General features: G+C 39.4%; 1 protein-coding gene across 1 annotated transcript in view; it reads right to left on the bottom strand.

Moving 5' to 3' along the window:
• CSMD1 (CUB and Sushi multiple domains 1) overlaps positions 1 to 24,037 on the bottom strand; it is a 2,087,969-nt gene that overhangs the window by 656,112 nt on the left and 1,407,820 nt on the right. Inside the window, exon 9 of the mRNA XM_049902971.1 lies at positions 310 to 434. Within this exon, the coding sequence (XP_049758928.1) occupies positions 310 to 434 (125 nt within the window). The remainder of the gene's footprint in view (positions 1 to 309; positions 435 to 24,037) is intronic.

The following is a 24,037-nucleotide window of genomic DNA, read 5'->3' as shown; positions in this document are numbered from 1 at the left end:
ATCAAAACAAAACAAAATTACACACTTACTGTATTTAAAAGACAGATACTAAGATACATTGAGCATGTGTGAGATTGAATTATTAGGTTTATTCATATTTTTCCAGAAATGTAAAACTACCAATATCATTGAAAATTTTGCCTCCTAACAAATTTCAATAAAATATTTCTCTAACCCACATCACTGAAAGTATACACATCATTTCTAAGTCCTGCTCCATTTATAATGCTTTCCACTTGAGTCTCATTGTGTGTTCAGAAAAGCATGCATGACCTGGAAGCTACATGTGCCCCCAAGCATGTACCTCACCTCGGCAGATTGGACGGTGGTCACTCCATGCAGCAAGTGTTTCCGTGACCCTCTGACAGGTGAGGCTCTTGGAGCCCTGGAGCACATAATTGTCCTCACAAGAGAACTGGACATTTGCACCAACCCTGAGTAATTAGAAAACAAAAAAAAATTCCAAATTATTCAAGGAAGAATTCTAAAAACAAACAAAAAAATCAACCAACTTGCTGCTTCTGTACTATACAGTCAAAACAATATAAATAGTAAGTAATCTATTTAGAGATTATACACACATGAGCCAAAAAAAAAATGCAAAACTGCTTCTGTCGAGTCGATTCTGACTGATGGCAACCTCATGTGTTACAGAGTAGAGCTGCACCGTAGGGTGTTTTTGCCTGTAATCTTTAAGGGAGCACATTGGCAGGTCTTTCTTCCATGGGACCTCTTTGGGGGGTTGAACCATCAAGTTTTAAGTTAGTAGTCAAGGGCAAACCATTGTGCCACCCAGGGACTGTATACCTACATGCTGTTGTTGTTAGGTACCATCAATTCAATTTTCAACTCGTAGCAACACCATGTGATGGAGTAAACTATCCCATAGGGTTTTCGAGGCTGTAATCTTTATGGGAGCAGATTGCAACATCTTTCTCTTGCTAAGCGCTCATTGCTCCACAAGGGATCCTTATACATACATGTCAAACCAAAACCAAACCCATTGCCCTTGAGTTGATTCAGACTCATAGAGACCCTATAGGACAGAGTAGAACTGCCCCATGGAGTTTCCAAGGAGTGGCTGGTGGATTTGAACTGCTGACCCTTTGGTTAGCAGCCTGAACTCTTAACCACTGTGCCACCATGCAACCCTTTAAATCAGTAAAGGATGCGGAATCCAAAGACTTGGGTTCAGATTTCTACTTTGGTATTTTCATAGCTAAATAAAATATATAAACATTAACTTTCTATCTCTGAAATAAAGATAATAACAAAGGCAATTTCAGTGAGTCCTGTGGTTCAAATGAGAGAAATATGTGAATTTTGTACCCTGAAAATGAAACAAAGTTTGATGTCATTTCATCTAAATAAATATTTTACCAAAACAAGAACTGAAAAAATACAGGTTAAGATTCAGTAAAGAATCTATGTTACTATAACAAACATTAATTTTATTCAAAAGAAGACCAGTGATACTATATTTCAGAAATGCATTTTACAAGAAAAAAATAATTTTTTTTTTTTTTTTTTTAAAAAGCAATCCTTCCAGCCCAGAGTTACATGAAAAATTGCTTTGGCTCCAGAGATACATGTGAAAACATGAAGCTTTAAGGTTGTAAGCATTAATGAAATGCTCTTGCAGAATAGCAATTCTACAGGTGCATAAGGAAATGTGAGAGGCATAAATCAGTTTTGAACACACCCAATTACTTCTAAGCCTGATGTCTGGCATTGAGTTGAGTACACTATTATTTTACTATCTGACAAGCTTATTGTTACAAGAGGAAATTCTACTTGTGATTTCCATTTGACAAACCCCAGGGGTTGATGCTGAGGAAATAGAAATGAAAGAAGTCTTTGGGGAAAAACACACATAGCCGTCCATGTGTATGGATATATTTAATAAGAGATAAAGGGTAGAAAACAAAACAACGCAGGCTTTTCAGCTTCTTGAAAATGGTTATCTACAATTTTGGAGTGAATTTTATTAAAGTAACATTACATCAGCATTTCCCACACCTTCTTCTATGCAAGTCTGGGAATGTCATAGATAAAAATCATCAAATCAGGATCAAATCCATTTGGAAAATTCTGGGTAAAACAAAATTAAGCATCTTTCATTACTAAAGGACTTTTAAGTTCACTATAATTTAAGACACAAAACTTATTCGGACTCTTCAAGAGAATTTAGTGTATGTAGAATTTTCCAAATGTATCTGTCTAGGGAGCCCCCTTCTAATCAAGCGTCTTAAGCAAATAGAGTTCGATGGAATGCATTTTGAGAAACACTGCAAATACCAGAGACCAAACCTGTTGCCGTCGAGTCAATTCCAACTCATAGAGACACTATACGACAGGGTAGAACTGGCCCATGGTGTTTCCAAGGAGCTGCTGGTGGATTCACACTGCCAACCTCTTGGTTAGTAGCCTGAGCTCTTAACCATTGCACTACCAGAGCGCCATGGTATACAATGTTCATTACATTTGAATACCAAAAAGTGTACAGACATAATTCCCATTTTTATTCACTCACAAGTTATTTAAGACAGCTGTAATTTTTGGACCTGTTCCTTCGTAAGGGAGCCCTGGTGATGTAGTGGTTAAGAGCTCAGCTGCTAACTGAAAAGACGGAGTTCCAATCCACCAGCCGCTCCTGGAAACCATATGGGGGCAGTTGGACCCTGTCCTATAGGGATGCTATGAGTCAGAGTCGACTCGATGGCAACAGGTTTATCCCTCCCCAGAAAGAGCCCTGGTTTGCACAGGGGTTAAGTGCTTGGCTGTTAATGGAAATATCAGTGGTTTGAACCCACCAGCCACTCCAAAGGAGAAAGATGTGGCAGTCTGCTTCCACAAAGATTACAGCCTTGGCAACTCTGTGAAGAAATCCTACTCTGTCCTATAGGATCAGATGAGTCAGAGTCCATTGATAGCAACAGGTTTTTTTATCCTTCCCTAATTTCTGTTCCTTGGTGTTATGGGCTAAGCTGTGTCCCCTGAAGATATGTGTTGGAATTCTAACCCTACACCTGCGAACTCATGCTACGAATCGAAATTAGCTAGACAGCAACAGATTCGGTTTGGTTTTGGTTTATGCCTGTGGATAAAATGTAATGTAGTTACTTTACACTTCCTTACAGCTAATATAATGCCGTGCAGTCACCTTTCATAGTACCATGTAATGTAGTCAAACGATCAGTTGAGGTTATGCTCTAATCAGCTGACTTACACAGAAAGTAACATAGGTGTAGACATAGACACACACGCACAGGAAGACAGATGCCGTGTAAGGAACACCAGCAAACATCCAGGCCTACTGACAACGACGGAATGGATAAAGCCGAATCCCTGATTGGGATTTCTACCCTCCAGAATTGTGAGGAGGAAAAAAAAAAAAAAAAAAAAACTTCTGCCTTTAAAGCCACCACTTATATTTGTTTTATAGCAATACTAGTTGACTAAGGCAATTGGTCACTGTTTAAACCCTTGGAGCCACACTGAATAAAAAATAAATAAATCTAAGAATTTCGGTCTGAGAAAACTACCATACTATATGCAAATAACTTGCATTTTATATATATATTTTTTTCTTTTTTGCCAACCTCGTCCTCCACCTAGGAGGTATTTTCATAAATATGTGATGCTTATTATTATTATTTTTTTAACAGCAGCATGTGAAAAAAAAATCAGCACAATTGCTTACAAAAATACCTTGTGGTGGGGGAAAGGGTGTGGTTGGCAAAACAAACATATAAGACACACATCATTTGCCTAAAGACAGTGTGCGTGTTCTCTTTTCCGTGTCCAATCCTCAGCTCTTTGTATTCTGCCTCATTTGTCGTGGTTTCATCATTCTTTCAATGCATTTTATTGAACATCTACTATGTGCCATATACTAAATACCAAGCCTTCAGAAGTGAAGAAGAAGGTGCTGCTACAAAGACTACAAAAGGGCAAGGTGGGCAAGCCCCACCTTGATCACGAGCTGAGATGAGGATCCCCACGAATCGGACTTCCATCTGAGAGCGGAGCCAGGCTTTACTCACCCACATCTCCATGTCTCATCGGCAGTCACTTTCACGGCACCTTCTCTGTCCCTAACCAACCAGAGTATAGACAGGCTTCATCCTTGGCCACCAGGAGCCAGGACAAAACATCTCTGACCACTAGAGGCCAGGTCACTGGGTACCAGCCACAGGCTCAGGAGTCTGCATGTTAGACCAGACCACCTCCCTCTTTCTAGCCCCTGGGGCTAGGTTATAAGCTAGAAGAGCTCTGTCCTTCTTCTTGACTGCCAGTGCAGCCTTTCTCTGTGACCTAGTTTTCCAAAGCCGGGTCTTCACAAATCAACTGCCTATGGCCCCTCTTCTGTCCACCAGCTGCCCAAAGCTGGTTCCTCACAAGTTAGGACTCTGTCCTTTTGACTGCCTGTACAGTGTTGTGAATTAGCCACCCTGGCCTAAGTCAGAGTCACCGCTCCTTGGTTTGTGCCTTCTTTAAAATGGGTCACAGTACTTAGACTCACTGGAAAAAAAAAAAAAAAAAAAAAAAACTTTGCCATCCAGTTGGTTTCAACTCATAGAGCAACCCTATAGAACAGAGCAGAACTGCCCCACAGGGTTTCCAAAGAAGCCGCTGTGGATTCAAATTGCCAATCTTTTGGTTAGCAGTTAAATGCTTAAACCACTTATAGTTACCCATTACTATAATGAGAGGATACAAAGGAAGAAATTCATCAAGGTCTGGCAGAGTTCCTAGCACTGGGCCTCCACTGTCCCCAGGCACACACTAACCTCTCTTCTTATGGATGTTCTCACCAATCCAAGAAGCCCCCCAAAACAGAGAAAGCTCCAAAGTCCAGTGTCCCTTATAAGTCATTGGAACCTCAATGAAGTTTGCAAGACTGGGGCCTTAATGCAAAGTTGTGATGGACCCAATCAATGAATTTGCATGATTAACTGTATCACGACCCCCTTCTTTCCTCGTGCCTGTTGCCAGGGTGTGGCTTGTAGCCCTTACTCATGTGCACATGTTTTAAGTGTGGCCTGGCTGTTTTAAGGAGCAAAGGAATCTTGATTGCTAGAGGATTCGAGGGGTTGTTTTCAGGAACCAGAGACAAATGCCAAACCAAGTTCTTTGTCCTACACAAAGAAGGACAAAACCACAATCTCCTGGTGATAACATTTTAGAAAAGGGAGAAAAAATAAACAAGCAAAGAAATTAAGCAATAAGAAAATGAAAGAGTGATGAAAGTATGAAGTAAACCATTTTTAGAATGGCAAGATTATCCAAAGTATGCATTGTTTCTACATCAATTAATTTATTACATTTTGCTTTATGACTTTTATGCTTTAAAAAGAAAACCTCTAAAATCTTACTATTAGACTACTCCTTTGTTCTTGCTTATCGAGATCATTGTAGATCCTCTAACACCTAGTATATTTCACATTCTTCTCAGATTCCTCTCGAAGAAAACTTAAAGATGCCTATTTTAACACACACTGAAGAATTCACCCCAGTGCTTCCCAGCCATCACAGACCATCGCAGATGATCTCACCCAGAACTCCAGCTGGATGCTGTGGGCAATCTTCTTCAGTGCATTTACAGTACAGTTCTAAACTATTATTTAATTACTCTCATGAAGTTTTCCCTAAATTACCAGAAACAGCTATTGATAAAATAATGAAGTTTCTCTGATTTCAAAGCATTGAGGTTCCGCATAACCACAACCTCTTAATTTGATTGTAGACTAAAGAACAGAGCTCCTGAGAGCTAAGCTATTCCAAGCAGCTGAACTGAGGAATAGTCTCTGAAATGCATTGAGGTAAGTTCACGTTGAAACTAAACATGACTCAATTTCCACTTTATTATTTCAGTGTTTTGTTTTTGTTTTATCTAGCACATGAGTCAGTTCAATTTAAAATTTATGTACTCTTTCTACTTCAAATCTATAGCAAACCAAGTTTTCATTGATTTATGATTACTATGTTTGAAATTATATGTATTAGCTATGGCCTCAGACCACCTAATTTGATTTTGTACAAAGTCCTCCAAAGCAAACTCTGGAAAAAAAGTTATTTGTGTTTTTCCAGTGACATGTAATAAATTTAGAATGCCTTAGAATATAAAGTAAGTAGTTGGAAACTTAAGAAATAATAGGAAATGATTTTATACAAGATCAATGGATATTGCTTATACATAATAAATACCAATTGGCAAAAATTAACTTAAACAGTTAAAGCAGCATAATCTTGCCTTTTAAGTAGAATAAAATAAGGAAAATACCTTTATAACTTCTTTAACACATTAAAAAAAAAAATTCCTGTCAAGTTGATTCAGACACAGAGCGACCCCACAGGACAGAATAGAACTGCCCCATAGAGTTTCCAAGGAGCGCCTGCTGGATTCGAACTGCCAACCTTTTGGTTAGCAGCTGTAGCACTTAAACACTACCCCACCAGGGTTCTTCTTTAATACTTTATCACTTTTGAGAAGCTTATCGCTCAATTTTTTAGTTAAAAGACATTTCATTCATTGTAATCTGCAATACTTTAACTACTATAGCATAAAAAGTCTTTATAGGTGAACTATCTCTAAATATGGTTTACCTGGAGAATGGCTATTTGTAGATTCATTTACTATTGGTACCATAACTATTTTTGAGAAAAAAAAAAAAAGAAACCCCACATGACTTAAAGACTAGAGTTAGCCCAGGAGACAAAAGGACCACATAAACCAGAGACTCCATCCTCCTGAGACCAGAAGAATTAGATACTGCCCTGACAGGGAACACAACAGAGAATTCCTGACGGAGTGGAAGAAAAGTGCAGAACAGAACTCAAATTCACGTAAAAAGACCAGACTTAATGGTCCAACAGAAACTGGAGGAACCCTGGAAGTCATGGACCCCGGACTCTCTGTTAACCCAGAACTAAAACTATTCCTGAAGCCCACTCTTCAGACAAAGACTAGACTGGACTATAAAACATAAAATAATATTTGTGAAGGGTGTGCTTCTTAGTTCAAGCAGATACACGAGACCAAATGGGAGGCTCCTGTCCGGAGGTGAGATGAGAAGACAGGAAGGGACAGGAACTGATTGAGTGGACACAAGAAAGCCTGGGTGGAGAGAGGGAGTGTGCTGTCACATTATCTGTTGCCATGGAGTCGATTCGGACTCACAGAGACCCTGTAGAACAGAGTAGAACTGCCCTATAAGGTTTCCAAGGAGCACCTGGTGAATTTGAACTGCCGACCTTTTGGTTAGCAGCAGAGCTCTTAACCACTATGCCGCCAGGGTTTCCGCCACATTATAGGGATTGCAACTAATGTCACGTAACAACATATCTACAAATTTTTGTATGAGAAATTAACTTGAGCTGTAAACTTTCATCTAAAGCAGAAAAAAAAAAAGACTAAATCAACCCACATAGGACCTGGGTTGATTTAGCTGTGATATCTAACAGCTCCTTAAGTCCCACAGAGTGCACTGATGTACCTGACTGGCTGGACGCGTTTATCCACCCTCTTCCATCAGTGCAAGTGGTGTGCCTAATACAAACCTCTCCACACAGGGAGCTCAATTGAAGCAAAAGATTTTTTCATTTGGTGTTTCTCTAATACATTTCTCCTTAAAAAAATCCAGTGCAAAGAGCACTCTTACAGATTTGTAGATAAACACAAAGGTGAACATTTAAACATTGTGCATCTGTGTAAAAAATGAGAGACCCATTGGATTATGCTTTTTCTCAAGCAACAGAAAATACTAAAGATTCCTTTAGAACTAAGTTCAAGTGAGGATGTGTAATACTTTTCCTCATAAAAATGAATATAGATAACATGAAGAAATAATATCTACAACCACTGTTTTATAAAAGGTTCAGAAATTTTGTTGAAATTATTTTCCTGACGAGAACAAGGGTTGTGTGGCAGAATGATACATGAACTGTTAAAGGATGGGGTGTGTGTGTGTGTGTGTGTGCCAGTCAGTATGCACACCTATGATTTTCTCCCAAATTTTATGGACACCCTGAGGGCTTTTGTACCAACAGAGCACAAGATAAAATTACGGGCTTCTAAATTCAGAAAATGTAGTCCTGGTGTAACTCAAGAAAGGTTTTTAAAAGAGATGTGATGATTCTCCTGCTTTGTTCCCGTCCTCCCATTCCTGATTTTCCACTAGAAAAGAAACAAAATGGAGCAGTGGAGAGAATGGAACGGAAACAGAGATGTGAGTGTAGGTGATGCAAAGTCTGGGGATGTCCAGTGCCCTCTTTTTCCCACGACACCTTGGTGGGGGAACCAAGTTGGGTGAAGGGAGAACATGAAAGAACTTTCCCCAATGTCAGCTTTGGTTGTGGAAGGGTAATGCAGGCCTAGCTGTCATTTCCTAGATATCACCTCATACAGAAAGAAGTCCCTGTGCTACACAGGACAGCAGTATAGAGTAGAAATGGCTGCAATGGGGCATCTAAGAGTCAGAAGTTCTAGCCCCCTGAGGCCCTGGAGTGGCATGGTAAGTCACCCCAAAGTGCTCATGCCTGCCTCGATGGCAGCCAAGGTTGGCTGACAGAAAGCAGCTGACCTGGAAGACATCTCCCAGAAGGATTAGGATGTGGGCAAGGTGAGAGGCACAGAGATGATTGTGACAGAAGGGCATCAATATTTCTCCAAAGTTGCTCACACCTTCATGGACTGATCTTCTGGCTGAAGACAAGTGGGTACAGAGATAAGATGGAGAAGTAGATGCCTGGCCCCACCACTGCTGCAATGGCCTTTCTATAAGCCCTGGTACTTAACGTAAAGAAAGGGAAAAGGAAAATAAATATTTTATTTTAAATCTAATTGGCTGAGAAATCACTAGTTTTAATTACCTTAAGAGTGAATTAATAAAATTTTCTGACTCAGGCAAAATAGAGGTCTTCAAAAAGAAATTTATTACAATTACAGAAAAAATAAAACTACATTTTTGCACATCTAACTTTATAGGCTTATAATTCCATCTGTCACTTTGTCATACTGTGATGGCCTACATGCTGCTTTGTACATGTCATCAGGAGGGATCAATTGCTCGAGAAGGACATTGTGTTTGGTGAAACAGAGGACCAAAGAGGGCAAAGAAGACCTTGGTGAGATGATTGGCACCATAGGCACAATGATGAACTTAAACATGCTGACAATCATGAAGATGACAAAGGACCAGGAAATATTTGTTCTGTTGGACATAAGGTCCCCACTACACTGAGTGGACTCAATGGCAGCTAAGAACAGCAATTCAATTTAATATACACAGTTTATGTACATAATATTACTATTCATATTTTTTCATATTGTATGCAGTTCTCTCCCTTACTTTACCTTCAACATCTCTACTTCTTCCCGTATTCTTCTCCTCTCTCTTCCTGTTCCATTTATCTCTCTCCCTCTCTTTCTCCTTCTTTTCTTTTCTACTTAAAAACAAAAATTTTTTCTCCCACTATACAAGTAGCTTCTGGAGAAGGTGCTATAAAGTCTCATGAAAACTGTATTGGGAAGACTCTGAAGGAATTTTTTTTTTAGCTTTAAAAAAAGAGAAGTGACATTTGATCTAGGAAAAGTATGAGAGTGGGAAAATTGTCAAGAAAACTTTTGTGTTCTTCAAAACCTTTAGAAGATTTAGCTTCAAGTCCTAATCTTACATAGAAAATATCTCCAGCGCCTTCAACAGTACCTGGCATACTGTAGGCACTCAATAAATATTTGTTGAATGAATGAACTGTATTAGTTTCACCGTGCTGATATAACAGAAATACTACACAAGGGTGGCTTAAAGGAACAGAAATTTCTTTTCTCTTAGTTTACCTGTTGCTGTCAAGTCGATTCTGACCCATAACAACCCTATAGGACAGAGTAGAACTGCCCCATAAGGTTTCCAAAGAAACCTGGTGGATTCGTACTGTCAAGCTTTTGATTAGCAGCCTGAACTCTTAAAAACTGCACCACCAGGGCCCATCACATAGTTCAGGAGGCTAGAAATCTGAATTCAGGGTGCCAGCTCTCGGGGAAGGCTCTTTTTCTGCTCTGGGGGAAAATCCTTGTTTTTTTCAGTTTCTTTTCTCAGGATCCTTGGTGATCTCCAAGTAGCTTTAATCTTTCCCCATTTGTGCATCCTTGATTCTGTGCTTAATATGCTGTTTTCAAAAGTGATTGGCTTAAGACACAACCCTACACTGATATGGCCTCTTTAACATAACAAAAACCCTATTTCCAAATGAAGTTACATGAACAGATATAAGGGTTAAGATTTACAAAACATATTTTGGGGAGACACAATTCAATCCATAACATGAATATAGGAAACTCATTTTCCTGATGCTATATATGTCAATCTTTCAGTAGAATAGAATTAGGAAATAATGGTAGCAACAAAATCCATCTACTCTTCACCCTCCTCTACTGGCCTTTATTACACATTACCCACACTGGTTCAATAATATTTTACAGTGAGCCTTTCATGCACTTGACACTATGCAAGTGATAAGGATGTATGGTGAGCTACTAGGAGAAAGAGGCACTTTATCAGACAACTATTAGGCTTTATGTTAAATAAATATAAATTTCTATAGTAAAGCTGATGGGGAAACAAATGATTTTGCCTTTAAAAAAAGTTACTACCAGAGACTGAAATTTGGGGTGGGCCATGAAAGATATATGGATTTTTTTCTTTTTTTTCAAAATGAGTATATACGTTCTAAATTGAAAACCTACCATAAGAAAGCCCTGTTGGTATCAAAATTGGTGATTTGCTCAGCATATTTCAAGTAGCCTGTTTTTGTCCAGAATACTATTTTCCAATTGCTATTCCAAAGACCATGGAAGGTGTCCCACCACTCCTGGCCCCAGAATTCCTCATCTCCATCTTTTTCCCCTTAGTCACCGTGACTTAAATTTACTTCCTTTTTCTCCACTAATATTCCTTTTTCTATCTCTGAGGTACAAAACTTAGTTCTTTTACTGCTCTGTATGAAAAAGAACGGGGCATTAAGATTGGAGGAAGACTCATTAACAACCTGCATTATGCAAATGACACAACCTTGCTTGCTGAAAGTGAAGAGGACTTGAAGCACCTACTAATGAAGATCAAAGACCACGGCCTTCAGTAGGAATTACACCTCAACATAAAGAAAACAAAAATCCTCACAACTGGACCAATAAACAACATCATGATAAATGGAGAAAAGATTGAAATTGTAAAGGATTTCATTTTACTTGGACCCACAATGAACACCCATGGAAGCAGCAGTCAAGAAATCAAAAGATGCATTGCATTGGGCAAATCTGCTGCAAAGGACCTCTTTAAAGTGTTGAAAAGCAAAGAAGTCATCTTGAAGACTAAGGTGAACCTGACCCAAGCCATGGTCTTTTCAGTTGCATCATATGCATGTGAAAGCTGGACAATATGTAAGGAAGACCAAAGAAGGATTGACGCCTTTGAATTGTGGTGTTGGTGAAGAATATTGAATATACTGTGGACTGCCAAAAGAACAAACAGATCTGTCTTGGAAGAAATACAACCAGAATACTCCTTAGAAGCAAGGATGGCTAGACTGCATCTTACATATTTTGGTCATGTCATCAGGAGGGATCAGTCCCTGGAGAAGGATATCATGCTTGGTAAAGTACAGGGTCAACGGAAAAGAGGAAGACCCTCAACGAGGTGGATTGACACTGGCTGCAACAATAAGCTCAAGCATAACAATGATTGTGAGGATGGCACAGAGCCGGGCAGTGTTTAGTTCTGTTGTGAGTGGGGTCACTGTGAGTCGGAACTGACTCAATGGCACCTAACAATGACAACAACATAGCACAGGGAAGACGGGTACCAGGGGTGTAACTCACTGATGGAATCCACTGTGTTTTATTCACCTTAGAATCTCTTACAGCCTCTAGCTTAGTTTATGGATCTTACAATACCCCTGCAATAAATATCTGTAGAATGAATAAACAGGATAAGCAAGAAGACAAAAGGAGGAAATCAGAGATCATCTCTGAGATGTACAACCAGACACCAAACTGGAAGAATTTGAGAAGCACAGATCCTTATACAACATAAAGGTAAAATTCCACCCCTTCATTGATCTTGCAGGTACATCTTTGTAATTACTTGCCTGTATTTCAAAACTGGTTGTTTTAGACAACCTCACCGATTCTTCAGTAAATTAGCCCTGATACTACTCAGACAGAAATGTTGATACTTGCTATGAATTGAACCATGTTCCCCAAAAAGTTATGTTGTACTTCTAACCATTGAATCTAAAAATATGACTCTGGGAATAAGAGTTTTTGTTATGTTAATGAGGTCATATAGGATTAGGGTGGGTCCTAAACCTAATCCCTTCTGAGTAGCATCCTTCAGAGAGAGGAGAATAGACACAGGCATACCTGGGGGAAAGGGGGAAGAGATACCACGTTCCAACCCAGGCAATGCATCCACAAGCCCAGAAACACTACGAATTGCCAATAGCTACTAGAAGTGGAAAGAGACAAAGAAGGACTTTTCCCTAGAGCTGCAGTTCTGAATTCAGACTTCCAGCCTCATGAACTGTGAGAAAATAAATTTCTGCTCTTTAAAACCACCTATTTGTGGTATTTTTTGCTATGATAGGGCTAGGTAACTAAGATCATACTTGATTGCATTGTCTCCATTAACAAAAAACTTGGTCCTAACAAATGAAACAGAGAAGGCTACAAAGATAACTCACAAGTAAACTGGCTACAAAGCTACTAAGATTTTGTCATACTGTACAATATGCACAGCATTTCAGACAATGTCATCATCAAAGAGATAAATGTGTAGCTGCTGTGGATACTGGAACCCTTTTTATTACCCTTTGGATTTTCACACATAATGTGTCATTTTGGGGTCATTTTTTCCTTTTATAGCGATGATTTTTAGACTCATCTTCTCTACCCTTAAGGCAATTTAGCACTGCTAAAAATGCATTAGAGTAGATGGATCTCTCTAGCCTAAAGAAAGAAAAGAAACTAACACTGTATACGATTTTTAGACACTGGATGTTAACAATAACACAACCAAGGTCCCTAACAGCAATCACAATATGAGGTGTTTCAAGGATGTAAGCAACAAAAATGCTTTTGAAAGGCCTTCAGATGACTAGTGATTTTCAAACCGTGGCCAGCATTCAGAAGCACTGCATTTAAAAAAATGTGTGAATTTTCCTGTGAAGAAATTTAATTTAAATCTTTTAAGTGTATTGTAAGTTCCTGGGAACCTGCTTTTTACCAAACAAGAAGATTCCTTGTCCAGAAAAGTAGGAAAATTAAATCCTCTTATCCACCACTCATCCATAAAGAGGCAGAAGCTATATCTACACTAGTATTGTTACAGGCTCCAGGAAGGCACAGGCAGGTAAGAGGGTTTGGAGTCAGCAGGAACTGGGAGGAATTATGACATGCCCAGAAGATGGTCTCCTCTCTGGGTAAGGCCTTCCCGGTGGTCTCTTCTCCCATCTCACTGGCATCTCTCCCTGAGATCAAAGGTAGAATATTCCCTCTCCCTTTCTGACAAGCACCTAGTATCCAGAGGACAGCAGCTTTTATGCTTTATTTATTTATTTCCACCAGGGATTAGGAGAAAAGACCGAAGTTATCAAGGATTTCATTTTACTTAGATCCACAATCAACACCCATGGAAGCAACAGTCAAGAAATCAAACGACACATTGCATAGGGCAAAACTGCTGCAAAAGACCTCTTTAAAGTGTTGACAGGCAAAGATGTCACCTTCAAGACTAAGGTGCGCTTGACCCAAGCCATGGTGTTTTCAATAACCTCGTATGCATGTGAAAGCTGGTTGATGAATAATGACTGAAGAATTGATGCTTTTGAATTGTGGTGTTGATGAAGAATATTGAATGTACCATGGACTGCGGAAAGAATGAACAAATCTGTCTTGGAAGAAGTACAACCAGAATGCTCCTTAGAAGCAAGGATGGCAAGACTACGTCTTACATACTTTGGACATGTTGTCAGGAGATACCAGTCCCTGGAGAAGGGCATCATGGTTGGTGGAGTAGAGGGTCAGTGAAAAAGAGGAGGACCCTCAGCGAGATGGACTGACACAGTGGCTGCAACAATGGGCTCAAGCATAACAAGGATTGTGAGAATGGCACAAGACTGAGCAGTGTTTCATTCTGTTGTACATAGGTTTGCTATGAGCTGGAAGCAACTCGAGGGCACCCAACAACAACAACAACAGGAGGGCCAGCAATGCTCTTTGCCATGATACAAACACAATGGTATGCTCTTTTGCATGTCCTGGTAAACATCCAATGGGAACTCCAGCCCCACAGATCATCAGCATTTATGGCCCTCACATGCCTTAATCTGGCCCTACTCTCATCCTTTTTTTCTTTCTCTTTCCCTCTGTTTTTGACACACTCTTCCTTGTGTTTTCTCACTCAAACTGCCCAGGAAAGAGAAGTGTCAATAAAACATCCCCTGCCAGAGTCGGAAGGTCTTTGCTTTGGACAACTGGTACCCCTGTTTTGATGAAGACCTAAGCATATGCTTACCTTGCTTATTGAGTAATCTGTCCCTGGATGAGAGTACCAGCAGCCTTTGTTACACTCTAACAGAGCACGCCTTTGTAGTACTTGTGTGCAGGGCTGGAGGGTAGGACAAACCAGAAATGGAAATGGATTTGTTTTATTTTATGAACAGATCCAACCAATTACAGGGAACTAACAAAGCATGGAAAAGCAGAGAAGGGAACAAATATCATTAAGTACTTATTTTGGGACAGGCATTGTTGTGACAGGTACATGATCTTCACAAGTAACTCAACAATGTAAGTGTCTTATCTCATCTAACAGGTGAAAAAAAAACTAGGCTCAGAGTGTCACTAACTCAAGATCATACAATACTTGGATAAAAACTGCCTTTTTTTTTAACTCTAGAGTATATCACTTATATATGTGATTGATCAGTCAACAATAATAAACACACATAGGTTGTTCAGGAAATATTTTATTCTGGGCTTATATTTACACTGTGCAAAACCTTTCAATAGCCTTCATTCCTTGTTAACGACTCCAGCAAATTGTCTAACAACCAGAAAATCCAGGCTTGGCAAGTATGATGCAAGCCAGATCTAACAATAATGTGGAAAAGGAAAGAGAGAACAAAATTCTCATTATCAATTGGTATCAAATATTACATTGTATCAGTCCAGATATTACCACCATATTTCTCTCACAGGTAAGTATACACAACAACACACACACACACACACACACACACACACACACAGTGGTCATAAAATACTAGGTCCAGAAGTAAACTTAGGGCCCATCTTAAAGACATAATGGGTGTAACTACACCCCAACACACACTGTACAGAATCCAGTATGCAGTGTTGAACAAACAGAGATAAACGAGACTCGTTTTACATGTACCCCTTCCCCATCACCCATCTTCCCACCAGCACTGCTTTCTGGACAGAGGAACCCAGGTAATGGCTTACTTTTCCTGTGGTTATGAAGCCAGATCTCAGCTGCCACTGTCAACCACAGCCAGAGATCTAGGAACCCTGCAAGATATCAACACACAAAAAGAGCCTAGCTCACCCAAGCGCTGCTTGGATGAAGCCTGTGGGCTCTGAATTTTCACAACAGCTGCCTAGAAAGGTGAAGGCTATGACCTGGAGGTATGGCAGAAATACAGGCCCTGTGGGACATCCTTTGACCTACGAGCACAGGGGCTGACAGGGAGCTAATAATTAAATACATGAGTGCCAGGAGTTCACCGAGTCTGTCTGAATGAATTTGGTGAGACCAAGCAATCCGCTAGACTAGTTACAAAGCTGTGCAGTTTCCTCTCCTATTTGTCGTCTATCCCTCGTTGCCTTTTTCTTTTTTCAATTTGTCGTTTTACCTTCCCCAAGAAATTTCACCTTAGGCTGATTTCAGGGAATCCTGAATAAAATACTGTTGTTGTTGTTAGATTCCCTCGCATTGGTTCCGACTCATAAAAAAAAATAGCTACCCTATATACAATGGAATGAAACACTGCCCCTTCCTGTGCCATTCTCACAGTGGTTGCTATATTTGAGCCCATTGTTGTAGCCACTGTATCAATCCAACTTGTCAAGGGTCTTCCTCTTTTTCACTGACCTTCTACTTTACCAAGCATGGTGTACTTCTCTAGGGACTGGTCCCTTCTGATAACACATCCAAAGTACCTGAGACATAGTCTTGCCATCCTTGCTTCTAAGAGCATTCTGGTTGTACTTCTTCCACAAGAGATGTGTTGACTCTTCTGGCAGCCCATGGTATATTCAATACTCTTCATCAACACCGTGACTCAAAGGTGTCGATTCTTCAGGCTTCCTTATTCATTGTCCAGCTTTCACATGCATAGGAAAAGACTGAAAATCCTCCAAGGCTCTTGCTTCAGGCCCACCTTAGTCCTCAAAATGACATCTTCACTTTTTAAAACTTTAAAGAGGACTTTTGCAACCAATTTGCCCAATGCAATGCATCTCTTAATTTCTTGATTGCTGCTTCCATGGGTGTTGATTGTGGATCAAAGTAAAATGAAATCCTTGACAACCTCAATCATTTCTCCATTTATCATGATGTTGCTTATTGGTCCAGCTGTAAGGATTTTTGTTTTCTTAATGTTGAGGTGTAATCCATACTGAAGGCTGTGGTCTTTGATCTTCATCAGTAAGTACTTCAAGTCCTCTTTACTTTCAGTAAGCTAGGTTATATCATATACATAACGAAGTTTGTTAAAGAGTCTTCCTTCAACCCTGATGCCCCAGTCTTCTTTATATAGTCCAGCTTCTTGAATTATATGCTCAGCGTAAAGAGTGAAAAGGATACAACCATGACTCACACCTTTCCTGATTTTAAACCATGCAGTATCCCCTTGTTCTGTTCAAACGACTGCCTCTTGGGCTATGTACAGGTTCCTCATGAGCACATTTAAGTAGTCTGGAATTCTCATTCTTCTCAAGGTTATCCATAATTTGTTATGATCCACACAGTTGAATGTCTTTGCATAGTCAATAAAACACAAGTAAACATCTTTCTGATATTCTCTGCTTTCAGCCATGATTCATCTGACATCAGCAATGATATCTCTTGTCCCCAGTCCTCTTCTGCTTGAATTTCTAGCAGTTCCCTGCTGATGTACTGCTGCAACTGTTTTTCAGGTATATTGAGCAATTTTTCACCAATGCTCAGTGCAGCTTGGACCACTTCCTTCAATACTATCTGCTCTTGATCATATGCTGCCTCCTCAAATGGCTGAAAATAGACCAATTATTTTTGGTACAGTGACTCCGTGTATTCCTTCAAACTTCTTTTGATGCTTCCTGCCTCATTCAATACTTTGTCCATAGAATCTTTTAAAATTGCAACTCAAGGCTTGAATTTTTTCTTCAGTTCTTTCAGCTTGGGAAATGCCACACGTGACCTTCCTTTTTCTTTTTCTATCTTTAGGTCTTTGCTCTTTTCATTATAATACTATACTTTGTCTTCTCCAGCCACCCTTTGAAAACTTCAGTTCTTTTGGTTCACCGTTTCTTCCATTTGCTTTAGCTACCGTACATTTAAGAGCAAGCTTTAGAGTCTTTTTGTCATTCCTTTCGGTCTTTTATTTCTTTTCTATCTTTTCAATGATCTTTCGCATTCTTCATGTATGATGCCCTTGATGTCACCCCACAGCTTGTCTGGTTTCTGGTCATTAGTGTTCGATGTATCAAATTTATTCTTGAGATGGTCTCTAAATTCAGGGATATATTCAAGGTTGTATGTTGCCTCTTGTTACTAAGATTAACAACAATGCACATAAATTAGCAAAGAGCAAGTGTTCAGTGCCCAATGTAGTGTATGCAGTAAATAAACAGTAGCTATTGATTTTTTTTTTCTATTGATTTAGAAAATAATATTGGAATCATCATTCCCCATTCCTGAGCATAGAGAATGTGACCCAGTTGGAGCTGGGCTCACAAAGGCTCACAAGGACTCACAGGGACACATTAACTGGGCCCTGAGATAAAGACCAATAAATGAGATGATCTCGTAAATTATCTTTTAGGGAAGAAAAATATATTTTAGGAACCTTTCACATAAGCCAGAACACAAGACTTTACACTCTTATCTTTATCTATTAGCATTTAGTGAATAGAAAATTTGTTCAGCCGAAGAAGACTCCCCTAACTATCCTTACTGAAACCTGCATCAATGATTGTTAAGAAAGACAATTCAAAATGTAGGATCACAGTTTCTAGCCAATTTGTGAAAAAGTGAAGCTTTCAATGATTTTGCCCATTTTGTAATGTTGATATGTACTGATGACTCTATAATATTCCTTGGACTTGGGCAGACATAGCTGTGGCAGCATGCTTGTCCATTTTTCCATTCTTGCCTATTTTGTAATATTCTTTGGACTTGGACAGACATGGCTTTAGCAGCGTGCTTATCCATTTTCTCGCTTTTGTCTGCTCTGTAATATTTCTTTGGACTCAGGCAGACATGACTCTGGCAGAATGGTTGTCCACTTCCCTCTTTTGCCTTTTTGAATATATGCCGAATAAAACTTTCTTCTTGCTTTACTAAACTTTGTGATTTTTTTGCCCACGACACTATATTATTTGGTCCCCTATGTGTCTGTCACTTTCTCATACTGTGGGGGCTTGTGTGTTGCTGTGATGCTGGAAGCTATATCACCAGTTTCAAATACCAGCAGGGTCACCCAAGATGGATAGGTTTCACAGAGCTTCTAGACTAAGACAGAATAGGAAGAAGGACCTGGCAGTCTACTTCTGAAAAGAGTTAGCTTGTGAAAACCTGACACATAGCAGCAGAACATTGTCTGATACAGTGCCGAAAGGTGAGCCCCTCAGGTTGGAAGGCACTCAAAAGATGACTAGGGAAGATCTGCCTCCTCAAAGTAGAGTTGACCTTAATGATGTGGATGAAGTCACGTTTTGGGGACCTTCATTTGCTGATGTGGCATGACTCAAGATGAAAAGAAATAGCTGCAAACATCCATTAATAATCAGAGCCTGGACTATAAGAAACATGAATCTAGGAAAATTTGAAATCATCAAAAATGAAATGAAATGTATAAAGATCAGTATCGTAGGTATTAGTGAGCTGAAATGGACTGATATTGGTCGTTTTGAATCGGGCAATTATATTATCTACTATGCCAGGAACGACAACTTGAAGAGGAATGGCGTTTCATTCATCTTTAAAAAGAACCAACCACTAAGGTCAAAGATGAAGAAATTGAAGATTTTCACCAACTTCTGCATTCTGAAATTCATAGAACATGTAACCAGGATGCACTGATAATTACTGGTGATTGGAATGCAGAAGTTGGAAACAAAGAAGGATTGGGAGTTGGAAAATATGGCCTTGGTGATAGAAACAATGCCAGAGATGGTATGATTGAATTTTGCAAGACCAACAACTTCTCCATTGTAAATACCTTTCATCACCAACATAAATGGTGACTATACTCGTGTACCTCGCCAGATGAAATACATAGGAATCAAATTGGCTACATCTGTGGAGAAAAGACGATGGAAAAACTCTCTATCATCAGTCAGAACAAGGCCAGGGGCAGACTGTGGATCAAACCATCAATTGGTCATATGTAAGTTCAAGTCGAAACTGAAGAAAATTAGAACAAGTACACTAAAACAAAAGTACAACCTTGAATTTAGAGACTGTCTCAAGAATGGGTTTGATGCACTGAACACTAACGACCGAAGATCAGACAAGTTGTGGAATGACATCAAGGACATCATACACGAAGAAAGCAAGAGGTCATTAAAAAGACTGAAGAGAAAGAAAAGACCTAGATGGATGTCAGAAGAGACTCTGAAACTTGCTCTTGAACATCCAGTAGCTAAAGCAAAAGGAAAAAATGATGAAGTAGAAGAGCTCAATGGAAGATTTTATAAGGGCAGCTCCAGAAGACAAAGTATTATGATGACTTGTGCAAAGACCTGGGGATAGAAAACCAAAAGGCAAGAACACGCTCAGCATTTCTCAAGCTTAAAGAACTGAAGAAAAAATTCAAGCCTTGAATGGCAATGTTGAAGGAATGCACAGGAAACACCAAAAGAAGATGGGAGTAATACACAGGGTCACAATACCAAAAAGAATTGGTGAACGTTCAACCATTTCAGGAGGTAACATATGATCAGGTAAATTATTGAACAATATCATTGATATCACATGGAAGCAAAATTTTGCTGAAGATCATTCAAAAACGGCTTCAGCAGTATATAGACAGGGAACTGCCAGAAATTCAAGCTGGATTTAGAAGAGTACGTGGAACCAGGGATATCATTGCTGGTGTCAGAAGGATCCTGGGTGAAAGCAGAGAATACCAGACTATGGTAAGGCATTCGACTGTGTGGATTATAACAAATTATGGATAATGCTGTGGAGAATGGGAATTCCAGAATACTTAATTGTGCTCATGAGGAATCTGTACATGGGTTAAGAGGTAGTTTTTTGAACAGAAAAAGGGGATGCTGCATGCTTTAAAGCCAGGAAAGGTTGCATCAGGGTTATATCCTTTCACCATACCTATTTAATCTGTATGCTGAGAAAATAATCCAAGAAGCTGGACTATATGAATAAGAACGGAGCATCAGGCTTGTAGGAAGACTCATTAGCAACCTGCATTATGCAGATGACACGATCTTGATTGCTGAAAGTGAAGAGGACTTGAAGCACTTACTGATGAAGATCAAAGACTACAGCCTTCAGTGTGGATTACACCTCAACATAAAGAAAACAAAAATCCTCTCAACTGGACAAATAAGCAACATCATGACAAAAGGAGAAAAGATTGAGGCTGTCAAGGATTCCATTTTACTTAGATCAACAATCAACAGCCACGGAAGCTGCAGTCAAGAAATCAGAAGACCCATTGTATTGGCCAAATCTGCTGCAAAAGACCTCTTGAAAATATGGAAAAGCAAAGGTGTCACCTTGAGGACTAAGATGCCCCTGGCCCAAACCGTAGTGTTTTTAATGGCCTCGTATGCATGCGAAAGCTAGGCAATGAATAAGGAAGATCGAAGAAGAAGAATTGATGCCTTTCAATTGTGGTGTTGGCAAAGAATATTGAATATACCATGGCCTGCCAAAGAATGAACAAATCTGTCTTGGAAGAAACACAACCAGAATGCTCCTTAGAAGCAAGGATGATGAGACTACATCTCACATACTTCGGACATGTTGTCAGGAGGGATCAGTCCCTGGAGGAGGACATCATGCTTGGTAAAGTATAGGGTCAGTGAAAATGAGGAAGACCCTCCATGAGATGGATCAATACAGTGGCTGCAACAATGGGCTCAAGCACAGGAACAATTGTGAGGATGATGCAGGACCGGGCAGTGTTTCATTCTGTTGTGCATATTGTTGCTATGAGTCAAAACTGACTCCATCACACCTGAGGACGACAACAACATATTATATGGTATAATTATATTCCTGAAAACTTATCTGTAAATCAAAATTATGCATATCCAATAAAAAAAGTCATTACCTTAGAATTTGTAAATAAAAATACATTCCTAATTTAAAAGTAAAAGCAATATTATTTAATAAATATTTACTAAACACTCACTCTGAGCCAAGCACTAGACAGGGGAATACCACAGTATAGAAATGAAGTTTCTTTCTTTACAAAGCTTACACTTTAGTGGTGAAGAGAGATCATAATCTTACATTATGTTTATTAAAAAAAAAAATTAAACATATATGTAAGTGATTTCAGGTAGTAGTCAGGGCTAAGAAGGAAAATTAAAGCCAGGAAAGTAGAGAGAGTGATGACATGTGGCTGAAAGGCTTATTTGAGGTAGCACGATCAGGGAGTGACATTTGAGGGAAGACTGGAAAGATGTGAATGAAGGTTTGAATCATAAGATCTGAGTCATCTGGTAATATATATAGCAAAATATATTTTAGCAATATAAAAAACCAAACCCAGTGCTGTCGAGTTGATTCCAACTTGTAGGGATCCTACAGGACAAGAGTAGAACTGCCCCGTACAGTTTCCAAGGAGCCGCTGGTGGATTCAAACTGACAACATTTTGATTAGCAGCCATAGCACTTAACCACTATGCCACCATGGTTTCCATAGAGAGGTACAAAAACTGAAAACACCAAACCCGTTGCCGTCGAGTAGATTCCAGCTCATAGGGACCCTACAGGACAAGAGTAGAACTGCCCTATAGAGTTTCCAAGGAGCAGCTGGTGGATTCAGACTGCCACCCTTTTGGTTAGCAGCTAAGCTCTTAACAACTGAGCCACCAGGGCTCCATAGAGAGGACAGAATATCTAGATAAATTAGGGAAAATACAGACAAAATAGAATCATAGAAAAAAGGGAGAGCGAAGAGGGAGAGTTAATGTTAAATATGATACAAGAGTTTTGGTTTATGTGTTTGCTTCAACTTTATGTTATAACTGAATTGTCCATTATTACAAAAAAAAGGAAGCAAGGAGAAGAATCAAAGAAACCCCAAAACAGATGGACATACCAGATGGAGAGAACCAGAAGTCTCCAGATGTTTCTTCACTGTTCTCTCCATCACATAAGAAGTCAAAATTATCGCCACGATGGCCTTGAACATCTCAAACAATAAATCTGCAATAACTGATAATTTGTCCACGTTTTATCCACTCTTCTATTCTTCCAAAACTAATTCAATAACACAACTTAATAAAAATCACATCTTAAAGAAAAGAACACCAAATTTGTTTGCTGGTCTCTATACTACCTATAATTGCTGTTGTTGTTAGGTGCTGTTGAGTCCATTCTGGTTCACAGAGACCTCATGTAACAGAGCAGAGCTGCCCCATGGTAATCTAGGCTTTAATCTCTATGGGAGCAGACTGTCAGGATTTTCTCTCTCAGAAACATTGGATGGGTTCGAACTGGCAAGCTTGAGGTTAGCAGCTAGGCATTTAACTGCTGCACCACCAGGGCTCCTCATCTGTAAGTGCAATTCTTCATATTTCCATCGAACAAGAAGCAGGTAGCTCTATATTGTCAGTGGAGTTAACCTACAATGGCAAAATAAAAAAGCTAACTGCTGAGATACTCTAATAGCTATAAATAAAATCATTAATATGTTACAAGGAAAAGAAGAGAACTAAATGTGGAAATTAGAAACTAGCAGCAGTTTATCAAGAGGCTTAGGTTATGGGTTTCTTTCTGCTTCTCATTCACGGCAGTGGTGGTGGTGGTCTCACTATGTAATTTATCCCTTATGTTCTTCAGTGTCACCTTTATTTGATGGCAAATGATTTTATTTGACACCTTTCCTAAAGTGAATGTATAAAATAAAATGAAACATAAATGTGATATTCTTTGGAGAAAAAAGTGCTGAGTTATATGAACAAAAGTTGTTAGTATGAACCTTGATTGTAAATACCAATAATGAAAATTAGATAGGTTTTAAGTCATAACTCACACTCTTACGATTACCAAATTTCTTGGGTCAAATTTAAAGTTGTTAATCTGTTCTTTGACCACAGTTGTTAAATTAATTGATTTAAGAGTATTAATGAGGCTATGATCATATACCCCTAGGAATAGGCTTATTAGTTCAATTTAATCCAATTTAACAGAAAAAGTATCTACCATGTGTTGGGCACAGTAATGAGAAATAAAATTAATAAGGCCTGCCCCCTTTCCTTCAGGACCTCACAATCTAATGTGGTGACAAAAAAGTAAACATTTGGTGCACACACAAAGCAGCTGGGAAAAGCCAGTTGCGTTGGCAAGAAGGAGGCCTGGTGGTACAGTGGTTAAAGCTGTTGGCTGCTAACCAAAAGGCCGGTGATTTGAGTCCACCAGCTGCCCCACAGGAGAAAGATGTGGCAGTCTGCTTCCATAACGATTCACAATGTTGGAAACCCTACAGGGTTGTTATGAGTCAGAATCCACTCGACAGCAGTAAGTTTGGTTTGGGTGTGGGCAGGGGAGAGCAGAGA

Source organism: Elephas maximus, chromosome 12 (assembly GCF_024166365.1).
Source record: "Elephas maximus indicus isolate mEleMax1 chromosome 12, mEleMax1 primary haplotype, whole genome shotgun sequence".
Classification (NCBI taxonomy): Eukaryota; Metazoa; Chordata; class Mammalia; order Proboscidea; family Elephantidae; genus Elephas; species Elephas maximus.
The sequence above is the reverse complement of the archived record's forward strand: the minus strand, read 5'-3'. Positions and strand labels throughout refer to the sequence as shown.